The 26,625-nt window shown below is 36.1% G+C and overlaps 1 protein-coding gene across 1 annotated transcript in view; it reads left to right on the forward strand.

The window, feature by feature from the left end:
- Window positions 1-26,625, forward strand: part of TTC29 (tetratricopeptide repeat domain 29) — a 126,385-nt gene that overhangs the window by 78,863 nt on the left and 20,897 nt on the right. The window contains exon 10 of the mRNA XM_034064461.1: window positions 1,618-1,849. Coding sequence (XP_033920352.1) covers window positions 1,618-1,849 — 232 coding nt within the window. The remainder of the gene's footprint in view (window positions 1-1,617; window positions 1,850-26,625) is intronic.

Here is a 26,625-nt window from a genome sequence, read left to right on the forward strand (position 1 = left end):
CTAAATTATTCTACTCCAAATTCAAAAAATAATTAACTAGATTCTGCTTAGCTATATTTCACTGCTTCTGCCACCATTGCTAATAATCAGTTCTATGACAACTGATATTCTAAGAATTAACCTCGTTTTGGTTATTATCTAAATTATCCTTCACATTTCAGAATTTGCTGCCGTAACTGAGATAGTGGTGTAGAAGGGAAGAAATTTAGTAACTTAATATAATTAATTTACACAAAATATATAAATTAAACATACACACACAAAAAATCTTCTCAAGATTTACAATTCCCTGTATTCTACACCACTTTTTCTGCAAGGTCAGCAGTGTTTACCAAAACTGAATCTAAAGTACCATTTCCTCTCTTGGGTCACTGCCTGCTTGGTGTCAGCTGTCATCACCAGTATTCTGTAATTCATTATTAGGGTATTTTTATTCAACTCTGTACTTCCCTGGTGACACAATTTGCAGTAGTACTATCCTTTTCATCGAATTAAAGATATCTCTATTTATATCCAGATAGGTCCTCAGGGAGCCCTTAGTAAACCAGGGATATAACTTTTACTGTACTTCCTAAAGTGACTTCGACCAAATTCACTTTGTTCTGTCCATGCTGTTGCTGTATCTTTACATTTCTGTCATCTTACTATTCCATCATCATCACTGTCTTTCTTTAATGCTGAACAATTGGTTCATGGTTTCTAGACAGGCTTGGTTTACCCATATGTTTCTTGTTTCCTAAAATGCCTTGGTTTGTGTTATGTGCAAATATTAGGTCTAATTTCTCCCAGTTTAATTAAAGTAATTTAAGTAAGTTAAGAGTTCCTTACTTAATATGCAAACTCTGACAGTTAACATGACACAGTGTCATTTTTCATTTTACTTTTCTCAAGTTTCTTAGCCTGATTTGTTGTATTCCTCTCACTAATTGCATTACTTAACCTATTATAGTTCTCATGAGTATGATATGTAGATGTTTCTGCTTTTCATCTATTATCCTACTGCTTATTCATTATTGTGTCCTCCTAAGCCTAAATCTGCTCTCTTGTATTAAACAAAGATTAAAGACTATTTGAATTTCTGTTACTCTTTCCTTCTTTTTAAATTACATGCACCTTCTAGCAGTTATATAAATTTTGATCCCCAAAAGTAATATCAAGTGCAACAGGTATCAGCTGGAGTCTCTCCTCCTGGTCTATGCTCTATGCAGAAGGAAGTTTCAAATTTATTAAATTGAGCTGAGAGTGAAAGAATACAACAGATCTGAAAGTGTTTTCACTCAGGAAGTTTGTGCCGTCAGGGCAGAAGAATTCCACACCAATAAGAGAATGGAAGGTATCTTCCAGAGGTGCTTTAATTTGTATTGTATGTTTAAAATACTACAAAACCAGTTTTGTTCCTGAGAAAGATATGAGCAGTGTTATCTGGATTTTAGAGCTTAGGAAACAGCAAGGGAGAGTGATTTGCTTAATACCTTGCCATGAGGCATTCTGTGGGCTGGCCTCTCAGCAGCAACATCTTTGAGGTGCCAGAGGAACAGGCTCTAACTATAATGTCAGGATAAAATACAGGTGTCTAGAAGTAGTTTTTACAATTTAATTTTTTTCTATCTTTACCAGGGGAGCTATAATGAAGCTTGTGAATATTTCAGTCAGGCTTATGAGACAGCAAAAACGTTAAATAATTTGCCCTTAGTGGATGAAACAAAAGCTTACTATGGCATTGCAAAGGCTCATAAACTGATGGTGCCATTTAATAGCCATATAGAAGCAGAAGATCTCATCAGCCTCAAGTATCTGCTGGCATGGAAGGAGAACAGAAGTGACATGTGCACTGACCCTCTTACAGCTGGTAAGGCATTGGTTATGAAACACATTAGTGCTGTATTGTCCTCAATGGTTAAGTAATTTTTCTTGTAGAGTTTTATTAAATTATTTCCTGGGTTTAATTCATGTGCTGAGTGGGGGTTGGATTTACTCCTTTGTCCACTTATTGTAAAGGCTGAATTAAGTAAGTTTAATAACAAGTAGAAACAGGGAGAAAAAAATGTAGTGGGAAACAGATAGTAGTAGTTGCTATGGATGCTAACTTACTTTTTTTCAGTGCTGTTTTCCAAAACATCAGCTATGGGCAAGCAGTATTGTATTAGTTTATTCAATTAACATTATTTTAATTCTTAAAAAAAAATTTAAAAGTCTTCATTTCTGGTCAGTTTTTCATGTGCATCCAAGGATAAGTTCCCTGTTTCTAAAAGTAAGAAATAATTTCTGCTTGATATAGGGGGCATAGTTGTGAATTCAGAAGAACATGCTGTTTTATTTTTAGCATCCTTATACTTGACACTGGAGAGGAAGGAAAGAAAAAAAAAAGCTACTCTGTTTTCTTCACTGTGTTTCCTTATCTGAGATAAAGAGTAGAGGAGGACTTTGTATGGAGTAGATCTCTTGATGGGTGAAATTTTCTTTTTTTTTCCCCCTTTGCTATGTGTTAATACAAGAAAAACTGAATTATGCATTATCTCCAAGTATTGATAGTATTAAACTGTATTGTTCTTTGGAAAGAAAAGGGACAAGTGTACTGCCTCTTAAAGCTTTCCTCTGTATTCCTGTGGAGTGTGAATCTGGAGTATAGTGAAAATAAATGACAGCTGGGCCAAATTCGTAACATGGAGCTTCAAAGTTATTGTGTCCAAATTCCCTCAGTTATCATACTCTCAGGGACAAAGAGCTGCATGTCTGCTGTTTTCTTTTGTATCTTTTCCTTTCATAGAATTGGAAAATGAAGTATAACTTCAATTGTAAATTTTATATATAAAATAAGTGGTTAATAGACTGATATTCAAAGATGTTAGCGGCTTAAGAGCAGCCAGGATACTAGAGGCAACACTGGAAGCAACTGAGAACTGTGGAACAAAGACATTCACTGGCGTACTGAAGTAATGACAAATTAGGTAGCACACTCTTTGGAGTTCTAGTGATGGTAACAGGGCAGTCCTTTCTCAATGATATTGTGTTTCTTTTTCAATGACTATATATTTATTATTTTTTGCCTCAATAAGTGAATATTCAGCACACTTTGGTGGCTGGCAGAGTTAATTGGGTGCATGTCTCCTGCAAAGAACAGTAAGCTCCTAAACCTGTATTGCACATGCCAAGAATTCCAATACGGTCAAAGAAGAATCCAATGTCAAGCAATTTTATATGTATTTCACATGAGGATTATTATCTGTAGCTGATGTAAATAGGAGGCAAAGAAAAATCAACAATGGCAACAACAAAATAACAGGAGCCTCAACAATATAGGATGATATTTGTATCTTCAACATGTATTTTACTTCTTTCACCTAAAGAGGTTTTCCATTCCACTTTTATACATTGCTTTCTCCAGTCAATTGTGAAACTTGTTTATATCCTGAAATGATATGTGACCCTTTAAGCTAGAGATTCATGCTTCTTTTTAATGGTGCATCAGGGATAAAAAGAGTATGATTAGAAAAACCCTTTATGTCCTGGCAAGCATAATGCCAGAAACAAGTTTTGCCTGCTGAGATTCTCTTCCTTTTGCATTTCTGCTTAGTTTACCCTCTGTTACTTTCAGTATTACAGTTTTTATTTTAGTTCCAGTTAACTCCAGGAACCCTGTGGCTACTGCATATTTAGCAGCTCTTCCAGTTCAATATCATTCTTCTCATTAGTGCTCCAAGCTTACTCTCATGATACCCCAGATTACATCCAGGAAAACATAGTGTCACACTGTCAGCACAATCTGTAACATTCTTCATGTTTTCTGTGCCAAATCTCTCGTTAGTACTGGCATTACATTTTTAATATCTTTGTCTGGCAAAACATGACCTGGCATTAATTCAATATTAGGATTCACTGGCTTTGAGTTTCAGGTACAGCCTTTATCCTACCTTCCAGGAGAACGTCTGTGCACCCTGTGATGAACTCATCACTTTGGAAATTCCTGCTGTGATAATAGAACCGTAATTCTAGCTCTTTCGAACAGTGCAGCATCGATAACCTACTAGATTTTTCTCAGGCTTTTTAGGATAAAACAGCTAAAGACAAGATACAATACTAATTCTTAATCCATGGGGGATTTTAATGACAGGAAGGTAATAAATTTTTATTTCTAACTGTTCTGACTGAATAATATTTCTGTCACAAAAAAAAAAATCAGAGTAGTTTCTGTATTCTTAGGCAAAATAAATGCTTAGACTATTAGACAAGCAATGACATTTAAATTCAAGTACTGCCATGTACCTTATGTCTTTCAACCAAGGCTTATTTTCTAAATCAATCATTTCAACAACTAGGCAGGAAGAACCATTAATTACTCAACTTATCTCAACATTTATTAATAAAATGGACACTTTGACCAAAGTTGCCATGGACGAAAGGGACAGGATTGTCAGAAAACTGTGTTTACAAATGCAAAGGACAATGTGTTTCCATCTCCTGCATTTGATTTGGTCACCTGTCTTCACTTACAAAAGGAATATTTATGCCATTGTGAGATGCCACTGCAAGAACAAATAATTTTTTTATTGATCTTTTATGGTTAGTCAAACATGTTTTCAAAACAATCAGCAGAAACAGTAGATAAAAAGGCTTGTGACTCTGTGTTAGAATCTAAAAAAGAACCTACAGCACAACTAACATTGATAAGAAAATATTTCACAAGTCTTTCAATAAATAATCTCCAAGGGAGAAGAATAATTAAAGGTGATGAAGGCAGGAAAATTTTTGATCAGATTTTTTTATATTGATTACATGAAATGCTGATCAGGAATTGTGTTTTCTGTGAGTCCAGCAACTTCTAGGTCATTGCATCTAGCAGAGCTGTGCCTCAGCAAGAGGCTTTCAATGCTTGAAATCATCTAAACACTTTTAAGAGTAGATTTAAAATGTATCATTTTCCTCATACTAAAAAGTCTTCAGTTGTTTTCTCGAAAAACATTATGTGCATTTGAGCACAATTTAGTTTACATTTCTTAACTTCGGAGAACTCTGAAAAATTGGCACATTTTACAGTCAAGGTTTTCTGTGTTTTCTTGTTTTGGTTTGATTTATTTTTTTGGTTGTTTTTTTTTTGTTTTTTTTAATAGCTATAAATGCAGTGTAAATTATTGTCTTACCCATATCATCAGTTGTGATGTTCTACAATCAATGGAATTATCTTGTACCATCAACTTCAGAACTATTTCTAGCATTCCTCTTTAGAATGTGGTAAACTGCTTTTTTTACTGTCTCTTCTTTCTGAAGAACATTAATTCTAGGAAAACTTCTAACTGTATGAATCTTGTCTTTCCTTCTTTAATAAGTACCTCAAATGCATGCTAAATGAAACTGTTATGCCATGGCACTGTACCCAAAATGTTTGACTATACTTGAGCAAATCAAAACCAATCTTCATCAGGAATATGCATTGTAAATTATATTTTGTATTTGCCCAGTAGATTTGCCTTGGTGGTAGCAGATATTTTGATCTGAGAATATTTAAGAGAAAGGGAAGGTATGGTGTACTGATCAAAACTATAAAACCAGCAAGTGTTTGTACCTTACACAGACAAACATCCATAAAATAGTTTTTATGTGATATCAATGGAAAGGTAGTGGCTTGGGTTAGCAGGTTCCTTTCACTGCATATTTCATATTTAAAGTTCTATCATAGATTTTAGCCTATCGTGATACTGACATAGGACTATCAGAATTGTGCACATGCATGCACTCCCTCAAAGCCACTGTTTTTGTCTCTCTTATATTTACTATTTTAAAAGGTCTATTCTTCAGTTAACATGTACGGAAGGGAAATATATATTAGCTTGCATGGTGACTGAAATTAGCATGCAGTCTTACTTATGACTGCTGTAAAGACGTTGGGAATGACTCAGGCCCTCATTTTGGGAAGCTGAGAGCATGCCTGTGCCTCAGAAGAAACCTCTGGGTGCCATCCTCCTCTCAGCAGTCTGTTCACTGTGCTAGAGTCTGGATGTAGGATCTGTAATGGACACTCCTTCAAGTTCTATATGTTTATGATTTACATCAATATCAAATTGTTAATATGACCAAAATGATGAGAAATAATAAGGCCTTTAGAGACAGGTTTCAGTGTTTTCTGAGAAAATACAGCTGAACATGGAATAAGGGAATTATACACTTGTTCCCACTGTTATATAAGAACTATGAATTTAAATTATCAAAAGGTGTGTGACCAAGTACAGATCCAAGGCTGTCCCTGTGCCAGGGCACAAAGGCTCACTTCTTCATAAGCATGTTTCAAATGTAGCTGAAATGTTTCAAGTGTCCCCTACTGAAATTCCCAGGATAGCTTCTGCCCATTTTTGTGGGGTTTACTGATTCAAATAATTTGCTCTCTTCTGGAAAAAATACTGTGGTTAGAAATGCCAAAATAAATGCAAAAAAAAAATTAGGAAAAAAAAATAGAGGTAGTTCTGTCTTTCCTGAAAATTTTCTAAACTTGTACTACCTCTGCTTGTTCATATCACCCAGCACTCACCAGTTGCTGAATTTTAGTTTTTCTCACTTTTCTGTTTAAAGAATCTTTTTTTTTTACTGCCTTACCTTTGATATTAATGCAAAATATCTTACGTAATTGCTGAAAACCAACACGCTTACCTGTAGACATTGATGATGTGGAACAGATGTGTTTCAGAAAATCAGCTTATATGCTTATCGTGGTTTAACCCCAGCCAGCAACTAAGTACCATGCAGCCACTCATTCACTTCCTGCTTCTCCTTCAATAGGATGGGGAGAAGAATCGGAAAAAAAAACCACCAAAAAACCCTCATGGGTTGAGATAAGAGCAGTTTAATAATTTAACTAATGTAAAATATTATAATAATAATTGTAATGGAAAGGAAAAAAAGAGGAATAAGCCCCAAGAAACCCAAGTGATGCACAGCTCACTACCCGCTGATCAATGCCCAGCCCATCCCCAGGCAACAATTGGTATCTCCTGGCCAACTCCAACTCCAGTTTCTATATTGAGCATGACATTCTATGGTATAGAATATCCCTTTGGCTAGTTGGGGTTTGGTTTTAAGTATTTGATTAAGTCTACTTATTGATATACTTTGGTATTTAGAAAGTGAGAGTGATTATTGCTTGAACTACAGATAAAATCAAGTACAAAGAACTGAGGGTCACAAGGAAGTTTTTTGTCGCATTGTGATGAGCAGCCGGACATAGCAGATTCTCAATGAAGAGTCTGAGAACTCAGTTCTTAAATGTCAGTTTAGCTATGTGTGCAGTAGCTTGTTGTGTCTTCTGCTGATGGCTAAAGCTTGTCTGACAAGGAAGTGTTAGTATTCAGTATTCTTGTGCTTTGTACAAATGCGCTAACCAGCTTTTCTTCCTGTGATTTATTTTTGTTTTTCTCATGCTTTTAATGCTGCCTTAATTGGGATTGTGACCCAGGATCAGACTCAGGCCAGCTGTGTGGATTGGCAGTACCAAATTTGAGAGGATTTGTAGAATATTTTGATGTTTAGCCATGGAATAATGTTGTAGGAGAAGTTTCTTCATATTCTTTTCCAAGAGTTGGCAGTTCTTCTATAGCTAAGTGGTGTTATAACTTCAAAAAATTCATTATCATACTGCCTAATGTTATTGTGAGTACTCTTGCCATCAGTTATATATAAACATCTTAACCAGAGGAGGATTTGGATCTCATCTAGATTTTTCTTCCATCTTATACTTTCAATTGAAACATCTAAATCTCACCATACATTTATTTCCTTCAGGCACATCCTGTGCTAGATGTTGTTGGCATCCAGCTGTGTTTTCCCAGACAATCTTTTTAGATCAGCAGAAAATGTTTTCCTAAATAAGGTGAATTGTTCTTTCTTGTGGGAAAAAAAAACACCAAACATTAGAATTGGTGTTCAAACTACAATATATTGTCAGACTTTTTAGTGTAGTTTCATCCACTGAACTAGTGTAGCTTTGTGCACTGCATTGTCAGTGCTTCTTCCAAATTGTAATTCCCTGCCAGTTTAAATTCTCAGGGTTGAAGCTCAGTCCTGCTCTGATTCTCTTCTTTAGGACACTTGAAGGGTACAAAAGAAACAGAAACTCTTGCCCAGCCACATTAGGACACTTCCAGAGAAATCCTTGATTTGAAAGCATCTAGGAGTTTCAGCTTTGCATGCAGTCCAGAGCATAAGAAATGCATTGACAAAGAGAAGAGTCATAATGCAGAACAGCTGGCAGCTGAAACCACCTTTCTTTTACCCCAAAATCCATCTCTCTTTTTATTCTTTTCCATAATCACTAGGGATAGATCATGATTTTTTGGAACAGTTTCTGAAACAGTAGTTTTCTTTTTGTTTTTCGTCCTTCCCTGTCTGTTCCATGTCCTACATTTGTTTTGTCTCTCGTTCTTCACTTTTATATAGTAAATAATTCCCTCCCCACTTTTTGGCCCCACACCTTCATTCCAAACCCCAGTTTTGTGTACGTTTCCAGCCAATGTTCAAAGAGCAGAAGTCAGTTACCCCTATACCCTGTAGTTCACATCTCAATCTATACCTTATTAGGTATATCTTCTGTGTTTGCTTTAGAATCAATAAGTGTTTTTTAAGAGTGGTGTTTCAGTTTCTTCATACTTGCCATTCTGACACTGATCATGCTGTGTCTTTATTACACTGTGATCAGAGAATACACTGGAAAGAATCACTCTTCCTATTAAATACCACAGTAAATTGGTTAATAGAAAAATGCAAAGTATCAAAATAGCCTTTAAGGAGGCCTTAGTCACCTAAGTTTAAGTATACAACTAGTGATTAATTAGCTTGAAGATCCAAATGCATGCTTAAGCAGATGACCATGCCCCCAGGCTCATCCACTTGTTTCTACTCAGTCAGTTAAGCATTCAGTATTATCTGTAATACAAAATATTCTCATTTAAGGGCTCATACAAATATTGCCACAGAGCTAAGTAATTATACAGCATTTCCATGATGTGTCATACAAGTGCATTGTTTTGAACACGTAGCTACTATCCTATAATACTGAAAATAATAAGTATCAGATAGAGTAATTGATAAGGGGAGGCCAATTTGAAATTGTTGTGAATCAAAGGGGTTTTTCATATTTTTGCCATGGTTGCTACAGTGTTTTAATCCAATTTCTTTTCCTAAAAATTCTGGCACATTTTTTGATTTTTGAGATGTAGTTGCTATGGATGTTAGTCAAACAGTGCTGCTAGTGTCCGCTCCTGTGGGGAATTAATCTTCTGAAGTAGTTTTTGAAATGGTAAGTGCAGGTGCCCATCACCATCATATCTAAACTTTATTCTTATTCATACACTAATGGTAATGTCTGTGAAAGCCTGTACTCTAACTGTGTCTCTTTTGTGAAGGTGTATTTCGTGCTACTTGATATTTACAAATGATGTGAACATCAAGCTGTCTGATTGTGTCTACATACCTCAGCCAGGGTATAGTTAGTACTGTGCATTCAACTCATTGCTGATATAAAATTGAACCTGAAAAATGGAGGTTGAGTATGTCATATAGTAGTCTTGCTCAGTTCATGTTTTGTGCCCATGGAATCTGAGGAATGAGAACTTCAGATTATGCCCCAGTAGCTGGTGTCAAGGAAAAATCAGAACGTTATAGTTGGCAGGAATCAGCAGGGGAGAGGGCTGAATGCTGCACAATGTTGGTAATTCTGGGCTATTCAGTGATTTCTTATCCCATGTGCAGAACTTGCAGCCTTCTGTTTACCTGAATCTTTTGTTCTCCTGGTGGAAAATGTCACTTCAGGATACTAAGGAGCCCAGTCTTTTGACTCAGATCCTTTCACTCTGCCAAACAGCATCTTGAGATGTGTAATTCCCTGAAAACAGGTTTATCCTAGCTGGTACCTTTAGCTCATTTTTGAGAAGAATATTAAAGCAAAATGTATTTTATTTTGTTTATACTTCTAAAAGTATGCACAGTTATGCACAGTAAGAAGAGAACTGAGATGAAACAATTATTTTAAGCAACTGATATATTGGAGGATATCTGGGTTTCTGTTCTTGTCATCTCTTATATACCTTGAAATATCTCACTGTTTGCATGGGGGAAAGCATTATTTCAGTTGCTGTATTAAAACTTAGTAGCTCATATTGAGAGCAACAAGTTAGATGTGATTACCAGAAAAAGATTTGGTCATGACTTTGACATTTGATTTAGATAAATTTAATTTGGTTTCAGTCCCAAGTAAAATATTTCTTTCTCTCACATACTTTGGGTTTATTAATTATTGTAGTGCAATTATACTAGCTGTTTGGAAGGTGGGAGTGCATGTGGATTATATATACATGTATATATACATACAGGGAGCGAAACTACACAGCAAAGAGAGGAAAATGTAAATATGCTAAATAGGACCAAAATAGGACCAAATAGTGCTTTTTGTTATGCCCATAAAACCTCGTTGAGTTGCAGGGGGTTGCATTAAGTGTAACTGTGAACAGAATTTATCCCTTTTACCTGAGATTCATTACGAAAAACAGAGGTTCAAATAATTGTGGGAATTGCTAGCTATGGTATGCTGGGGAATATAACCTAGATAAAAGGGAGATTCTGACTGAAGGCATTCTAATAAATTTTAGTGTATTTTGTATTTCTAAAGCATGTTGCTTGAGCATTTGAGTTGAGAAGCACTGAAAAATATATTACTAATCATAGTTGTAGAATGCTTAAGGAATGTTCATGCAAGTATAATTCAGAAGGTGGAGGAAGAGTTCTAATGCATCCATAGGAAAATACGGGGTTAAAGTGGATAATATTTTAAGCAGTGTTCAGTTGACTTGATGTGTGGGGAGAGACTGAGCAGTCCTGGCTAATGACTTGTAGGTACTGAATCCTCAGGTCTCTCAGGTGGTTTCACTCGACCAGTTTCAGCAGAATGATGAAAAGGTTGAGATAAAATAAACTGACAGTTGCTACTCATCGCAGGCAGCAAGCTGTACCCTGGCAGATGAGACCCTGGGAGCCCTCTTTTTTAAACAAAGGCTTTCACTACAGTGAGCAATGAACTCCACACAAAAAGGGAAAAGGAGAGAGAGATTGGCAGCTGGTGACCGACGGGAGGAGGGAAGGGAGGGAAACTGAGAAACACAGCAATTGTTGGCTAATTAGAAGCCATTCCCACCTACTTAATACCAACCCATTAAGCAGAAAACACTTTTCATCTTACTCTCGCTGCTACACATGACATTGTACTCCAATCAATACCTTCCCACCGGCTGCCCCACTGCCCACAAATGAATACATTGCAGTTCAAGAATGCAGTAATTGAGTTGGGGCAGTGAAACTGCAGCTCACAGTCAAGATCTTTCTCTGAAGATACTAATGTAGTGTTCATGGTGCTTGGATAAAGAAATCAAATCCTTGTATTAACAACTGTCAACAACTGGCAAATGGACGAAGTCAGCAATGAATCCACTGTAAGCTTTGACTGAAGAGGCAATCAGTGTTTATTTTCAGAGTACTTTCTCCCATTTGAGTAAGAGCTCTAGAAGATTTGGGCACAGGTGTTTAGAATTTCCAGGGCGTTTTGAACTCTGATCCTCGGTTATACCTGCAGAATATATATATATATATATATACACACATCATTTTGTACATGCAACAATGCATATCTGCATCTCTGTACCAGTATATCTCACGGGGTTCTCTGTTTTCCGGAAAGTTTTGATGTAGTCTAAACCTTTTAAAAGTGTTTACAGCAGTTTGCTGTTTTAGTTTGGTTTGGTAGGTTATATACAGTCTGGCTAATTTTTATTTCGTTTTAAGTAAATCCTACTATTTTTAGGGGTTACCTTAAAATGTATCGTTTGGTCCACAATAGTACATTGTGTGGTAGATCTGGGATCTTACATTTCGACCATTAGGATCTCACATTTAAGTCTTGCATTTAGATTCTTGCAACTTCCCCCCCCCCAAAATTAAATCCCTTGTTCCCTGAGCCATCTGGAGCCGGTAATACTATGCAGAATCTGCAGCATAAAGTATCTGTGCAGACTGCAGTGTACCTCCTTCTTCATGCCAGTTTTGTCACCACAGAATTAAAATAGCAGGACGCTGTTACTCTCCCTCCTTGGTTAGACTGAAGAAGACATCAGCATTAAGTCTTTTGGAAGAGCTGTTCCAAATGCAACGCATGAAATCTCTCCATCCCTTTCAATTCCAAAGTGAATTGAATATCAGTTCAGGAACTTAGATTCCTTACAGTGTAAGTTTTAAACAATCTTTCTGATATAAATAAATTGCACACTGTAACACCTGATATTTGCAGAAAGAGACTACCATAGTGTGTGTTATTCATTGTCATAACAGTATTGTGGCATCTGCAGTATGGCATTTCTTCAGATGCTGATTGCTAAAGTTCTTCTTATGCATATAATTGTATAACATGCGGTTAACCTGCCTAGCCAAGCCTTGAACTCTTGAGTTAGGCATTATGTATGTGCAATAACTTAGCTACTACTCGGGGCTCTCACTATTTAACAGCTTACCCATGTCTGAGTAAGAACAGCAGAAGCTAAGTGTAGTCAATAAGGCTGACAAATGTTTCTCATCTTTTGAAATTGAAAACCAAATAACAAGTTGCTACTTTGTTGCCTCTTTCAAGTTGTGTTATAATATTTTAAGCTTATTAGTATAATTATATTTAAATTTCACTCAATTAATTTGTTTCTTAATATTATAAAGCACCTTTAAGCCACCTTCTTTGTGTGCACTCTCTGGGTGTGTTTTAATACACGTTAATGACAATCTTAGAAAATGACCTGTCCTCAATATGGTCTGTAAAGAAGAAATAATTGTCTTCTGATGGAGAAAGCTGGAATATTCAGCACTTGCGATGATGCAGTTACCTAGGACATAGGAGTGGAATGTGATCAGGCATGGAAACAGAGGTTTTGTTTACTTAGAGATACTTGGATAGGACAATCAAAGCAGATATATTCAGATTTCACATAAACACAATCTGCTGCTTAAAATAATCGGTTTCTAACATTTGTTTCTATAAACTATAGGACTTTGATTCATTTAAACACATACGTGTACAAGTTCAATCTTACTTTGACTAGATGCCAGTTAGAAGGATCATAGGCAGACTAGGGAAAATGTGAAGAGCAGTTGGCAGTCTTTCTCAGTGCAAACGCCTGTGGGGTTAATTTGAAGATACCCAAATCATCTTGGCAGCATAATCTCTACTCTTTTCCAGAACTGGAATTTAATGAGCCAGGACAATAAACATAGGATCATAGAAAAATAACAATGAAAGGGAGTTTAAGAAGTCATCTTCTCCAGCCCCAGGGTAGAAGTAATTGTATTTATGTAATTTCCAAGAGAAGTTTGTCTTGCCTGTTCTTAAAAAATATCCGGCAATGGAACTTCCACAGCACCATGGACAATCTATTCTAAAGGCTAAAATGATGCAGGAAAAGACTAGAACATTTTACCTTTATGTCTAAAATTGCCTGTAATTCAAACTCATATCTATTCTACCCAATGAGGACTTCAAATTCATTTCTTCCATCTTTGTAATAATCCTGAGGGAAAGGAGTTACATGACAAGTGCCGGGGTTTAGGAGAAAATTTTATAGTGATTTCTGAAAAGGATGGTTATAAGGATTACTTATTTAATTATTAATTCAATATGACAGAATGTAGTTCCTTTTTATGAGCATGACTTCTGGAAGGAGGTAGAAAGTAGATGCAAGGATCCTGTTTCTTTTTTATTTATTTTCCAGTTATATTGTCCAGTAGGAATAGTCCACTCAGCTGAGCATAGTAGATTGGTATTGGGCCCAAAAGGGCAGGAAGAACAAGGACTTCATCAACAAGACTTAGACCAATGCAGAGGGAAGGGTTGCTGCTAATTCTTAAATGGTCTCTCTAAGTGCTGGGAAGCTTTGTTATTCAGTCTTTTACATAATTCAGGACTCTTCTCCTTACATAACTTTCTAAAGCAGGAAAGCAGCTAGATTTCTGAATTCATCTTATTGAGTTAATCCACTCATACACTTACTAAAGGTGCAACTGAACTCAAATGAAATGCTTTAGGTCATTATTTATGACTGAGGGTGCTTCTAGAAACCCAGGTGTGAGATCTGAGCAGTCTCTTTATCCATTTTAGACAGCATGTTTTGATACTTCACAAACCAGACTCTGATTTTTCTCCAGGTTCAGAGTTCAGTAATTGAATCCATATCCTCAAATAAATATGATTACACTACTGCTCTGTGCCTTCACAACCCTCGATTCTTATAAAGCTGTACTAAGTCCTGTTTTGCCAGTCTTTCATAGATAGAAATCAAAATATTTACAAGACAAATGGCTTATCTTTTGAGCCCTTATCAAATGCTTTTATTCCCTTCTCATATTTTTTCCCCTCCCGTGGCAAATTAAAGCATTTTGTTTTGATTTTTCTGATCTTGGGGACCCTTCTAATAGTCTTATTTGCAACAGCCTCCTAGGTCCAGGTTTCAAGTCAAATTCTTTTCTAAATGTCACTCCTCTTTCTGTCCTAAGATTTGACCATAGCAGCCTCTATTAGCTTCCTGCAGAGAAGCTTCTATCTAAGTTAGAAGCTGGCAAGGCTATATGTTTGCATAGGACTCATTCATGAAAAAAAAACTCTGAGGCTCTATTTGTCTTCTGCAGAAGTTATAACTAAGGGAAGAGAGTGCAAAAAGTATCAGTCTCCAAACAGATCAAATGAGAAAGTAAAACCCACTCAAACTGCATCCAGCAAGCATTCGGCTCAAGGAGACATTGCTTCAGGAAAAAGACTTCATCATAGTTGAACAGAATGAGTATCCTATAGAAGCAGTTATGGCCAGACAGTTAGTTGGTGTTCCATACATTTTTTCACATGAATTAGAGGTGTGTTTGTTTTTCTTCTACCAATTTCAGCCATCTCTCTCTTCTGTGAATGCTCCAGATTGATAGATGGAGCCTCACTGGGGAATAAGGATTTTTTTTCCCCTACTTAGATGTGCACTGAGCACTGCAAAGACATGTACTGTTTTGGTCTTTATATTGTGAGACACCACGGTATGTGGGGATGTTGGTGAGACGAATGTTTCTAATGGAAAGAAGAAAATTGTCTATGAACATTGTCAGACTTAAAATGTGTTGTCCATTATTGATTTCCATAAACTTAAGCTTTGTGTTCAAGTTCCCATAATCATTGTGTCTTCAATGCCTCTCTAGCTGTAAATGTTTCCAAGTATTTGCCTCTAAGGATGCATGTGTGGGACCTGCACATGCCCAGTGTTAACAGTCACATTTAGTTAAGGGGAAAATGTTTTTTTCCTAACCTTATAATTTCTGCATACACAGAACTTTGTGGTCTAGATATTAAGGAGGCTGTTGCATTTTATTTAGACTATTTCCTATGTCCTGAGAATCTCAGTCTCCATGGATAAAACAAGGGCTTAAGAGCTTCTGAAGTAATCATTACTTAGAAGACTGAAGGATTGTACTCTATAGATTCCTGGGAACAGATGAAAAAAGCTTCCCTCTATCAGTGTTGTTTTAATTGTGATTCTGAGGTATTAGCAGATGATATATGTTAGCTTCAAGAGTGAGCTGCAACTTCATTTTTTACTTACTATTTTAAATGACAGTTTTGATTAAAAATTGATTATTTGCATGCACACCCCCAATATATTCAGTTTGGGTTTTTTTTTAAGTAATCCTGATTCTTCATAGTTCTTTCCTTGTTCCAAAACTGTCTCTGTTGACAGATTTTGGTGCAGTTCTCCAGGCTGTACATCCTGACAGCACGAAATTTTTGTTTATATATATATATATATATATATATATATATATAGTATGTGTATATGTGTTTGGCAGTTACCTGATTTTCATATCAACCCAAGACCTGTGAGGTTCTTTCACATTTCCTTTGCTTTACACAATTTTTTAGCCAACTTTTCATATGCTAAAAGATTAACAAACCATTATTAACAAATATAATAACTTAAAAATTTGGCCTATAGAACAATCTCAGATGAAGCCACAGTGGCTCAGTCTCAGTAGCTGCCTGGAAGTGATGGGTTTACCTGCCTGATGGCTCATGCTTCTGCATGACACCTCTGATTCTGTATCTCTCTGTGTTGGCACGGTATGAGCTAGAAGTGAGCAACACTCCCCTGTTGCAAAGTCACTCTTTCCTCCTTCTTTTCCTGTCATGTCAGCAGTATTGTAAGCAGAAATACTTGAAGCAACAAAGTGTGGCTTTTAAAATCAGTTTTAACTGAAACTACAGCCACTAGTGGTCATTTTATATGTATATTACATGTCACTACAAGATAACTGCTTCTGAACCATCAACAGCAACTGTTTTGTAAATCTGAGATTCTTTTAAGTATAACCTTAAGGTAATTCAGAATTTCCTAATTTTATTATACTGGGGAGGGGGAAGGGAGGGAGAATTGCTGTTATCTTTTAACTGCTTTTACACACAAATTCCAGACACAGCCTCAGACTTGATTACATCAAATTCAATTTTATACATGAATGATTGCAAACTTGTACCTGAAAATTTGGTCTATCTTGGTAACCAGAGAAAAATATGAAAGCATTTGAGATATTACATGTATTTATGGCCAACCTATGGTATCCATTAAAAAAAAAAAAAAAAAAAAAAACAAAAACAAAAACTTTTTTTAATAATCAGTATGAAAAATAAGATCTTTAATAGAAAATTGTTTCTTAATGAACACAGTACTGTCTTGGAAAGCCAAGTGTAAGAGATTTACCATGTAACAGTTTTGTTCTGAGTAGGATTTTGGTAGTTCCAGGTCTACTCTTCATGTAATTTATATAGACAAATAACTTCATACTATTCTTGCCCCTAATTAAATGAAATTGGTATTCTTTCACATGGATGCTTTATTTAGCAGCAGGGAGGTATAGCAGGGTGTGAAATATGAGAAAAGAAGTAGTCATTACACTGTGAGCTGAGGAACAAGGTTCACAAGCATGAGCCTTTACAAGTAGCCTTGTCTTACCTAAATGACGTTTACAGCACAGTTAATTTCCATTCAGGAATGGCCCTGAATCATTTAACTGGAAATACTCTATATTGAGATTGTCTTTGAGTAAGAACGACAGGCTGTTGAATTAGTATATAACCTCTTTTCCTTGAACCTGGGGGAGCATGCCTGCCTTTTGAGTCCACTTTGCTTCCCCTATGTTTCTTTGAAATTATGAGCTTCATGATGTAGTCCAGCATGAGCAAGATGTGGGCCTTATTGCAGGCAGCAGTAAGAAAATCTTATTCTTCATTTTGTTTGTGCAGCCTTACTATCCCAGGCAGCAATGCCTTGCAGGATGTACTTGTGAAAGAACATTCCTTACTAACGTTTTACATCAAGAAACCAATGCAAAACTAATATTTTTAACGCCTCTCTCATAACCGTCTATGGTTGTTTTGTTTACAAGAGGTGATCTAGGGCCAAATACAGCCCTCGGGTGAGGGGGTGACTTGCAACCCTGCCAGAAGTTGCGTTTAGCCTCTAGAGGGTGCACTTTGATCCCTCTTGATCACACAACAATTTGCTGTGACAAAAGCAAAGCGAGGGGGTGAACATAGGCACTTAATGCACGAACAGCAACATCACACACCAACAGACACTGTTGAGGCAAGGCTCTCATCTTATGCAATAAACCATTTCAGCTTGTACTCTTCAGAGGTGGAACCTGCCTCTTTTTTTACACTGAATTGGGTGTAAGGTATTCAATCAGCATTCAGATTTATGCTTTAGATGCTCATGAAAGAGGATGCTTTCCTTCGTATGCCTGTCAGTGGTGATGCTTGCTTGCAGTTTTTATATTTCTGGAGTAATTTTTTTTTAAATATTAGCAAAAACATCCTGCCACATAGACAAATCTGGGGAGATACTGAAATCTGAAGAGTTAAGAGATTTGCAATATAAGGTTTTGTTTTACTTTTTGACTTATTATAAATCTTTTTATTTTTTTTTTCTTCTTCTTTAATGTGAAAGGTGTCTTCAGGAACATAGCTTATCATTTTCCTGTGATAGATGTGTGCTTTAAAATGTAGTCTAAATTTGCTCAGAGAAAATCGCATTCAGGATCTAGTAATATAGTTGCATTCAAGACAGAATAAAGCTACATCTGGTTCAAAACAATGGCTTAATTGGCCAGGAAAATGTAGTTATCAGATGATAAAGATATGAAGTCAAGGGCAAGATATGCCTGAAAACAAGCATTTTCCTGCCTAAAATTAGGCAAAGTTAATAGGTTAAATTTTGTTTATTGAATAAGAGAACCCAAAGTTGATTGATATAGTAATTTCAGTGTTTGCTATGGCAAATATTTAGCTCATTATCAGTTTTAATAGCATTTTGCAGAACAAGCCTTTTCTTGACATGCAGAAAATACTATTAAATTTCCCTGCATAGATACATTGTTATGACATGCAATAACTACTTGAATATAAAGGGTATTAATAATTTAAAAGGTGTTAACAAATTAGGGCCATCATTAAAAATAGACTTTGAACCATTTTGTAGAAAAATCAGATTGAGGTAATGCTCCGCTCTTATGATAAAGAATTACAGCATTAATTCTGCAAAGTGAACTTATTGCTCCTATTCGTCTCCAAAACCCTGGAGCATTAAAAGACAGGAAGAATGAAATGATCACTGCGTTTTTTCAGGCACAACAGCTCTAATATTTCCATCACAGTTCCACAGCTCAGCTTGCATGGTTGCGCTATAGAAAAAAGCCCATAAACGTCATGCTTCTCTTTGTTTTGTTTTTGCTGGTCTTATGAAATCAGGTCGAATTTTTTTCAGACAGTTTATATTAATATACTGTGAATTTTGCTTGTACAGCATCTGTGCAGAGTACAAAGCAAACATTTCTTCTGTACAGAAGCTGTTCTTTTCTTGATTTTAGAATGTAATCCTCAGTTTTCTTTTTCATTTTGTTTTTCCTTTCTTGAAACAGTTCATGACCAGAGGCATTTCAAGGTTGAATTCTTGTTGGTTTGCAAATTATTGTTTTCTCTCCAACTTGAGGCAAACAGAAATAAGATCACTTTTAAAGCCTTTCCTATATTATTTCACATTGCTTCCTTTAAACATGCAGAAAAATAGATACCTTTTTTTTTGCCATCAGCACATTAGAAAACACATTTGTGATTCTTACTCATGTGAGTAATCCCTGCCCATATGAATAGTTTCACTGCAGCAAGGGTTAGGATTGGACCCTTATTGTAGAAACAGTTCAGCTGAAAGATTTAAACAAGCTTTAAAAGGCTAAGCTTTTATGGTTGCTTCATGCCTCTCACTGTTTTCTTTCAGATGTATTTTGGAGAAGAAACAAATAATTTCTGTGATTTTAGTAATAAATTTCACATTTGAGGGGCAAAGATACTACGAGCTCTTTCAAGCCCTGAAGGTAGCAAAATATTTGTCCTCTCTCTCACTCTTATTCTCACTTACCATGGTAGTCACCTCCCTTTATAACATTTCCTTCTCATCCACCTTCCTGAGTTCTCCCTCTCCTTTTCCTTGCATTTTCTGAGACCATAGAACCCATATGGTGCCCCCAGTGTTGCCGGGTCCCAGGGGAACTGTTTCTGTTATGGCCACCTCTCAATAGCTGTACTGAGACACATGCCAAAAGTCCAGTGCTGAGATATGCTTAATTTCGGTATAATTTTCTTTCCAATTAATTTGTTTGTCAGCACCAATTTTTATCCCTAACCTCAAGTCTCCAAAATTGTCAATGCTGCAACACAGAGTTTGAATAAAGCAATGAGTTTCCAGTCATCTAGTTGTGATTTTAGCAGAGTCAGATGTTGTTAAAACACCGATCAATAAATGGTTAAAGCATTATTTATATGGGACCTCTCTTTCTCCTAATACTGAAAAATTCATAACACCATGACATTTTTCAGGCAGAAGTGCATATGTTGATACAGACAAAAAGAACATCTTTTATATACCAATGTACCAGAGTTTGATTTTTTTTTAATCATACAGAACTGTATATATGGAGAAGTATGATGGAGAAAGTAGAACATGTAGCAGAGGAGAAAAATTCATGTTCTGATAAAGTAGAAAATAAGAGTAGGTGTGGTAGAGATACAGTTAGCAAGGGACATCAAGGACAGCAAACTATTAGTTCGTTATTAGCCAGAGGAAGATCAAGGGGAGTACTAGTCTGCTATACAACAGAGGGGAGAAACTCTTAATAGATGACCTAGGGGAGGCCAATGTGCTTTAATGCTTTTTTTGCTTTAATCTTGACTGAAAAAGGTCAGCTGGGATCATGTGGCAAACAGACTTTATATCTGCCACAAAAAAGCAAGATCTAAGGCTAGAACAGGAGAAAGTAGGCTAGAGAGTACTTAGAGAAGTTAGATCTTCAAATCAGATGGGCCTCAGAAACTTCATCCTACAACACTTAAAAAACTGGCTGGAACAATCTTGAGGTCATTAGCCATTTTTGAAAACTGATGGAGGTCAAGTCAGGTTCCAGAGTAGTGGAAAAAGGCAAACCTGATGCCTGCTTTTAGAAAGAGAAAGAGGAGGAGCCACCAAGGAATTTCAGAAAGATCGGCTTAAGATCCTGTCTTGGAAAAATACCAGAATATAGAATCAAATGTTTAACAGAGACCTAAGAGAAAAGAAGGATATGCATGACAGCCAAAATGGATTTGCCAAAACTAATTGTGTAAAGCCAAAATAATTAACAGGGCAACAGGACTTCTGTGTAAAGAGGTTAAAATAAGGAGAATATATGTTATAGTCTGAAGCTTTTGGCATAGTATTATACAGAATATTTATTAGCAAATAATGAAGCATGGACTACATGAACCTACTATTAAGTGACTGAATAATGATTACAAAAAAATGTAACTGATAAAAATTATCAGTGGCTATTAGAAATGGAAGGCTGTTTAGCATGTGCTTTCTGCAGAAATCTGTGTCTGTATTGCCTTGTATTTTCATTCCTTCTCTGGAGACCGGAATAGAGAGAGTATTCTTATTGCATTTGCAGATAATACAAACTAGGAAAGGAGCATAAGCATTCTGTTTCGTGCTATTGCAATTGCAAAGGATCTTGATGAATTGAGAAACACATGTTGTAATGTTCTCAGCATTAATGTGTGTGCATGTGTGTGTGTGAGTTTATATAAACAAGAATAAGTAAGTGCAGAGTTAAGAAAACAAAGCAAGTACCAATTGTACAGAGAGGGGAAGAAAAAATCTAGACTTGCAGTAAAGCAGAAGCTGAACCTGAATCAACAGTGTCAAGCTGTTGTAAAAACTGCAAACATCTTGTTGGATATGAAAAAATGATGACTCGTGAAGTAATCCTTGTGTCTACTCAACACTGATAAGGTCTCAACTTAGTATCAAGGTGGTTCCAGATATCATGCTCTATAAAGTATGCAGGCAAGCTGGAGAAAGTTCAGAAAGATTGAAAAGTATCTAAAAATTGTGACCAAAAGAAAAGATTATTTATAGGTTTCAAGCTTCTGATTCTACAGGAGAAACACAGGGAAGACACAATAGCAGATTTAAGAAATGCATAATTTGAAGAGGGAGAGAAAATAAATAATAATCTTTTCTCTTTGTCCATGATAGCTTGAACTAAAAGTGCAATTATTGGAAGAATGCTTCCAATTAGCCATTGGGAAAAACTTATAGCAGTTTGAGGATCAGACTGAGTGATGTCCATTTTATATACATACATATATATGCCCACATGTTTCAATGTTTTGAGTTGCATTAGGATGAGGGTGATTTATATACATATATATAAATATATATATATTTGTTCATACATACAAACATACAAACAGCAGCATTCTAAACTTGCTGTAATTCTAGAGATATATCTGTTATTTTCTGAGAATAAAGAAACTTGCATTTTATTTGAAAATAAACACTCATTTGCTAAGAAAGGTTGGGTAAAATCATTTCTTTGTGCCTCAGTTTGCCCATCTGTGACATCAGCTTCAAGATGTTGATATTTTATATAAAATAGCTTTCCAAAATATTTCTTGACTTAAGGATAGTAAGAGAGAGAGATCCCTTGCCTACACCAAATTATCCCCTCATCCTTTCCTCCATGGAAGCTCTCCAGTTCTTTCTTCTCTTCTTATCCTTGCTCCTCTGCAGAAACTATTTCAAGGCTTCCAAAGTATTAATTTTCATCCAATAGATTCCTAGGGCAACAATATTGAGTTTTACCTATTGTCGAAAAGCCTAGAATCAGCTTTGTATGCAGGTTTAGTGTGAGGGAAAGCTATGAAGACTGAGTGAAATCCACTTTTGCCTCTAAGGAGCAAAGTTCACAGTTGCAGTTCATACTCCTCCCTCCTTCCACTGCCTGTCTCTCCTCTCTGGCTAGAATAACAAACCAGTCTGTTCATCCTGCTTGAACAGGCATTACTATGTGTCAACTTTCCAGCCCAGGCCCATTTTATCTCTTACCATGATCAGGCTCTGGGCTGCCGTGATCTGCTACAGAATCTACTAAATCTACCAGGATTTACTACAAGCAGTAAATGCAATCTTTTACTTTTCAGCTTTTGTCTCCTTCCAGAGCATCATCTCTTGGGGCTTAAGCCATGTGCATGACCTCATATTAAGCTGTTATTAATGGTACTTTCATGAATGTGCTGGCTACATAGTACAAGGGTTTTGTTGCTTTTCTGTGATTTTTATCTTCAGGTAGAGACATTTTCAAATTCAAATATTGCAGTGAAGAGAACATACGTATTCTAAATTTGTGACCTCCTCCTTTGCTATTCCCTGGGCTGCATACCCAAAATCTGACAAGCTTATCTTAAAGAAGCAGCAGCATGTGGTTTCACCACCATCCTTTTTGTATAGAACCTAAAGTCTAATGTTGGCAGCTTTGGCTAGAAAGCATGGGAGGGTAGAGTGTCTAGCACGAATTAAATATATTTCTTAGGGTTTGGGGTTTTGTTGGTTTGGGGTTTTTTTCACATGAATTGTTTGATTGTAAACAAATTGTATGTGTGCATACATTGGTGTACATGTTTTTTTTCTGCAAATGCTGAAAAGCTTGCACCATATGAGAAAGTGGTGAAATTACTGAATGATTTCTAAGAGACTTTTGTACTCAAAACTAGAGTTGTGAGAAATACTGAATCTCCTATTCCAGATGTAGTATTTATGAAAACCTGAATATGGCATCCCTGTAAGGTTGGGACATATGTCAAAGAGGGGCTCCAATCCAAATTGTTCTGGAAAGCAGTTCACAGATAGTGTTTAAAAGGCATTGAGGGTAGCTTGCAAGTAGTAGTGTTAGGATCAAGAGTAGCTTGCAAGTAAGAATTTGGGGTGGAGATTATTTCCTACTTTCTTGTTCTTACTTCGTTTCAAAAATCTTTCCTGTTTCTCCAAAGGCAAGTCAATCTTGCCTTGATATGTTTTCCAAATAATGCACTGTATAATTACTGTTTTAAAGCTACTTCAAGGTAAGATGTTCTGTTACATGCATTTGTGAGTCTTAGAACCTCTGGTAATTAGCATCCAAAGATGACCACATGCTATAATTGAAATGCTTGTTTTCACTGGCTGATATCACCAAGGGATATGTTTTCCTGTTCAACATTTTATGTGCACTCACAAAATTGATTCTCTGGCTGCCAAGTCCTCTCAAGTAGTTGTGATTTTCACTAAAATTTATTTTTCAATTTTAAAATGTTTCCATGTTAATTCAACTTCAGGCGTAGGTAACTAACAAGTAAGATGAACTTGAAAGAAGTTCTGTTGGGTCTATTTTCTCCCTGTATTCAATATTAAGGGATCTGTAACCCAAGAAATTAAGTAAACTGAGCAAACAGAAAATCAGAGAGGGAGGTGTAAGCTGTAAAATATTAAATATCTGAGCATTTTTCCATGTCTTTTGGCCTGTAGAAATTACAAGTATTTATGGATTTGAAATTCAGACAACTATGTGGAAAATGAATTGAGTACAATAATTTCTGGTTAATCTGTATCTATAATTTCACCACTCTTTTATAAGCCTTTAAACTATTTGATTACTTACATTTTAGAGGAGGAAGAGAAAGATAAAAGGGCTATAGAATGATGGAAGTTGTTTCAGAGTCTGACTTAATAAATGTGGTGATCAAATATGAGGATTTTTGGAAACAGGGATAAGTGATGCTAGCCTGAAGGCTGAACTTTATGTCAAAGAGGGTGTTCATGCAAAGTAAAACAGTGTATCTAGTAAACTAGAGAAATATCATCTTAGGAGAAAAAAATCTCTAAAGATTTTATGCCACTTTTAACAGACAACAACAAAAAAGCCCTAGCTTTTCCTCGGGATATGATCAGTCTTTTTGAACTGAATTTGTTCAGTGCTTTTTTGTTCTTCAGTGCTGTCTGTGAGCATTCCCTGTCTCAGTCATAAGGCTCAGAGTTTGGCAGTTTTATTTCTTTGTTATATTTTCATCATGTGAGATAAAAAGTCACAGATGAGTGATATAATGGAAACAAATGTTACCTGTGTCTGAGCAGGAGGAAAAAAGCCCTCAGTTGCACTGAATCCGTGCTCTTATTCTTTCATAAAATTGTTTGAAATCTTTTGAAAATGATAGGTGATTTTTTTTTTCTTCTCTGCTCAGCCAAACTGCCTCTCTACCAGAAGTGAAGTTCAGTAGCCACCTTAGGAATAGCATTTCTCAGGATAGCTGAGGTTGAGACTGATGTAGGTATGAAATGTTCAGACTCTGTAGGAGGGGATGAAGGCTGCATCACTCTCGAGTAGCCCCTGGAGGTTAGCTTAGAGCAGCAGCAGTACAGCTTTGGAGGAAGCTGTCAGCCCTCTGGGCTACAGAGATGTGCTGCTTTTAATAAGTACATTGCATAAGACAGTACCTATGTGTTAAAGTGTATTTTCTCACAAGAAATTCTTTTTGAAAATAATAATGAGTCCAAAGCTGCACAGCTAATTTCTAAGAGTATGTTCAAAATATCACTCACTCCTAGATGTGTTAAATGTGAATACATCCTAAATAAAATACTTCTACAGATAGGCAGTTTGGCTCATCTCTTTCTCAGAGATTTGACTTTAAGCTTGATTTGGTTTTACCAGTTGTGAAGGAGTTGGTTAGAGATACGAAGATCATTTAATTCCATTCAACAGTGGCTTTTCAGCTAAATAATGTTAAACCTGATCAGTCAGTGTATTCATTTTTGTGGGGGAGGAATTGAGATAAGGATAAAAATAGGGACTATCAATAAGTATGCATTTTCTAGCTATTACAATGCCATATATATTGCAATAAATTGCTTTCAGACTGTGCAGTGCATCAGATTTTGAGGCTATGTTTATAACTCATACTTTCATTTCTTGCTTTACTCTTTGGTTGTGGCAAATACTTCATTTATCATGTTTTTCAAGTTTAGCTACTTATGCTCTTCAACAATTAGTTACTGAATGATTAGGCTTCTTTTATTTTGCACATAGTAAATATATCAGAAAGCTACTCAAAAATTAAACATACTCATGAGCAACAATTGAGTGTGCTAAATCGGACAATACTTTCAATATGACATGACACAACAAAGAGTCCCTTGTATTTTCTTTTATGTATTTTTCTTTATTACACAATCTTGCAAATCTGGTGCTCATAGACATGATTCACTGACCTGCTCATTGAATTTGGGCAGTCATAATCAAAAAGTCCTGCAGAACGTCATTGACAAACTGGTCTAAAATGAGACCACAGGATTACTTAGCTTTTCATTTCCAAAGAAATGCACATCTGCCAGAAATGAAGGATGAGGTTCTGGTTGTCCTAAAGCTATTACGAGTGGGAGATTATATGAACATATATGGTAGTGATGAACAAAGATCAGAGAGACCAGAACATCAAGGGAAAGGAGAAAGGGGAATTAAGAGATCAAAGATTGTAGAGAAACTGAAGGGAGATATGGCTTTGTCTTCTCTGCCAAAAAAGGTGTGGTTTTCTAGTAAAAAAAACTAATTGTAGTATTAATTATTTTGCTGTAGAAGGCAACAAAAGCTCTGTAGCTTTTACCGTGATGAAGGTGAACAAGTTCAACTGCAGATGTGAACTATAACACTTCTGTTCCTTGTCTCCCATTATGCTGAACAGTAAGATAATTTTTAATGAATGAACAGTGAAAAAATTGCTCTGAATTTCTCTGGTTTACTTTGTTGAACACTGTTCAGAGAGGAAAGCTTAATGATAAAGAGCAGCCCAACTTGGACAAAAATTATGGAGTCTGATTTTCATAGTAAGCAATATTTGATACCCAGGAAGGGCTCAGACTGTCAGAAAGGCACATAGGGAGTAATATCTGGAAAGGATAAGGCACTGAAGGTTGTGCAGTTTGAGATAGCTATTTATTTGCCCCTTTGCCACCAATTTGATTTGGGTATGTTAAGAACTCACTTTTCTTCTCCTTTCTTACTTTTTTTCTTGTTTCTTAAATAATCACAGAAAAGCACAGTTATTCATTAATGCTTCTCTTAATCTTATTCAAGAAAAGAGCTTGCTGAAACTGAAGGTCAGATCTCTTTAATATTGGCTATTTA

Source organism: Melopsittacus undulatus, chromosome 7 (genome assembly GCF_012275295.1).
Source record: "Melopsittacus undulatus isolate bMelUnd1 chromosome 7, bMelUnd1.mat.Z, whole genome shotgun sequence".
In the NCBI taxonomy this organism is placed as follows: domain Eukaryota; kingdom Metazoa; phylum Chordata; class Aves; order Psittaciformes; family Psittaculidae; genus Melopsittacus; species Melopsittacus undulatus.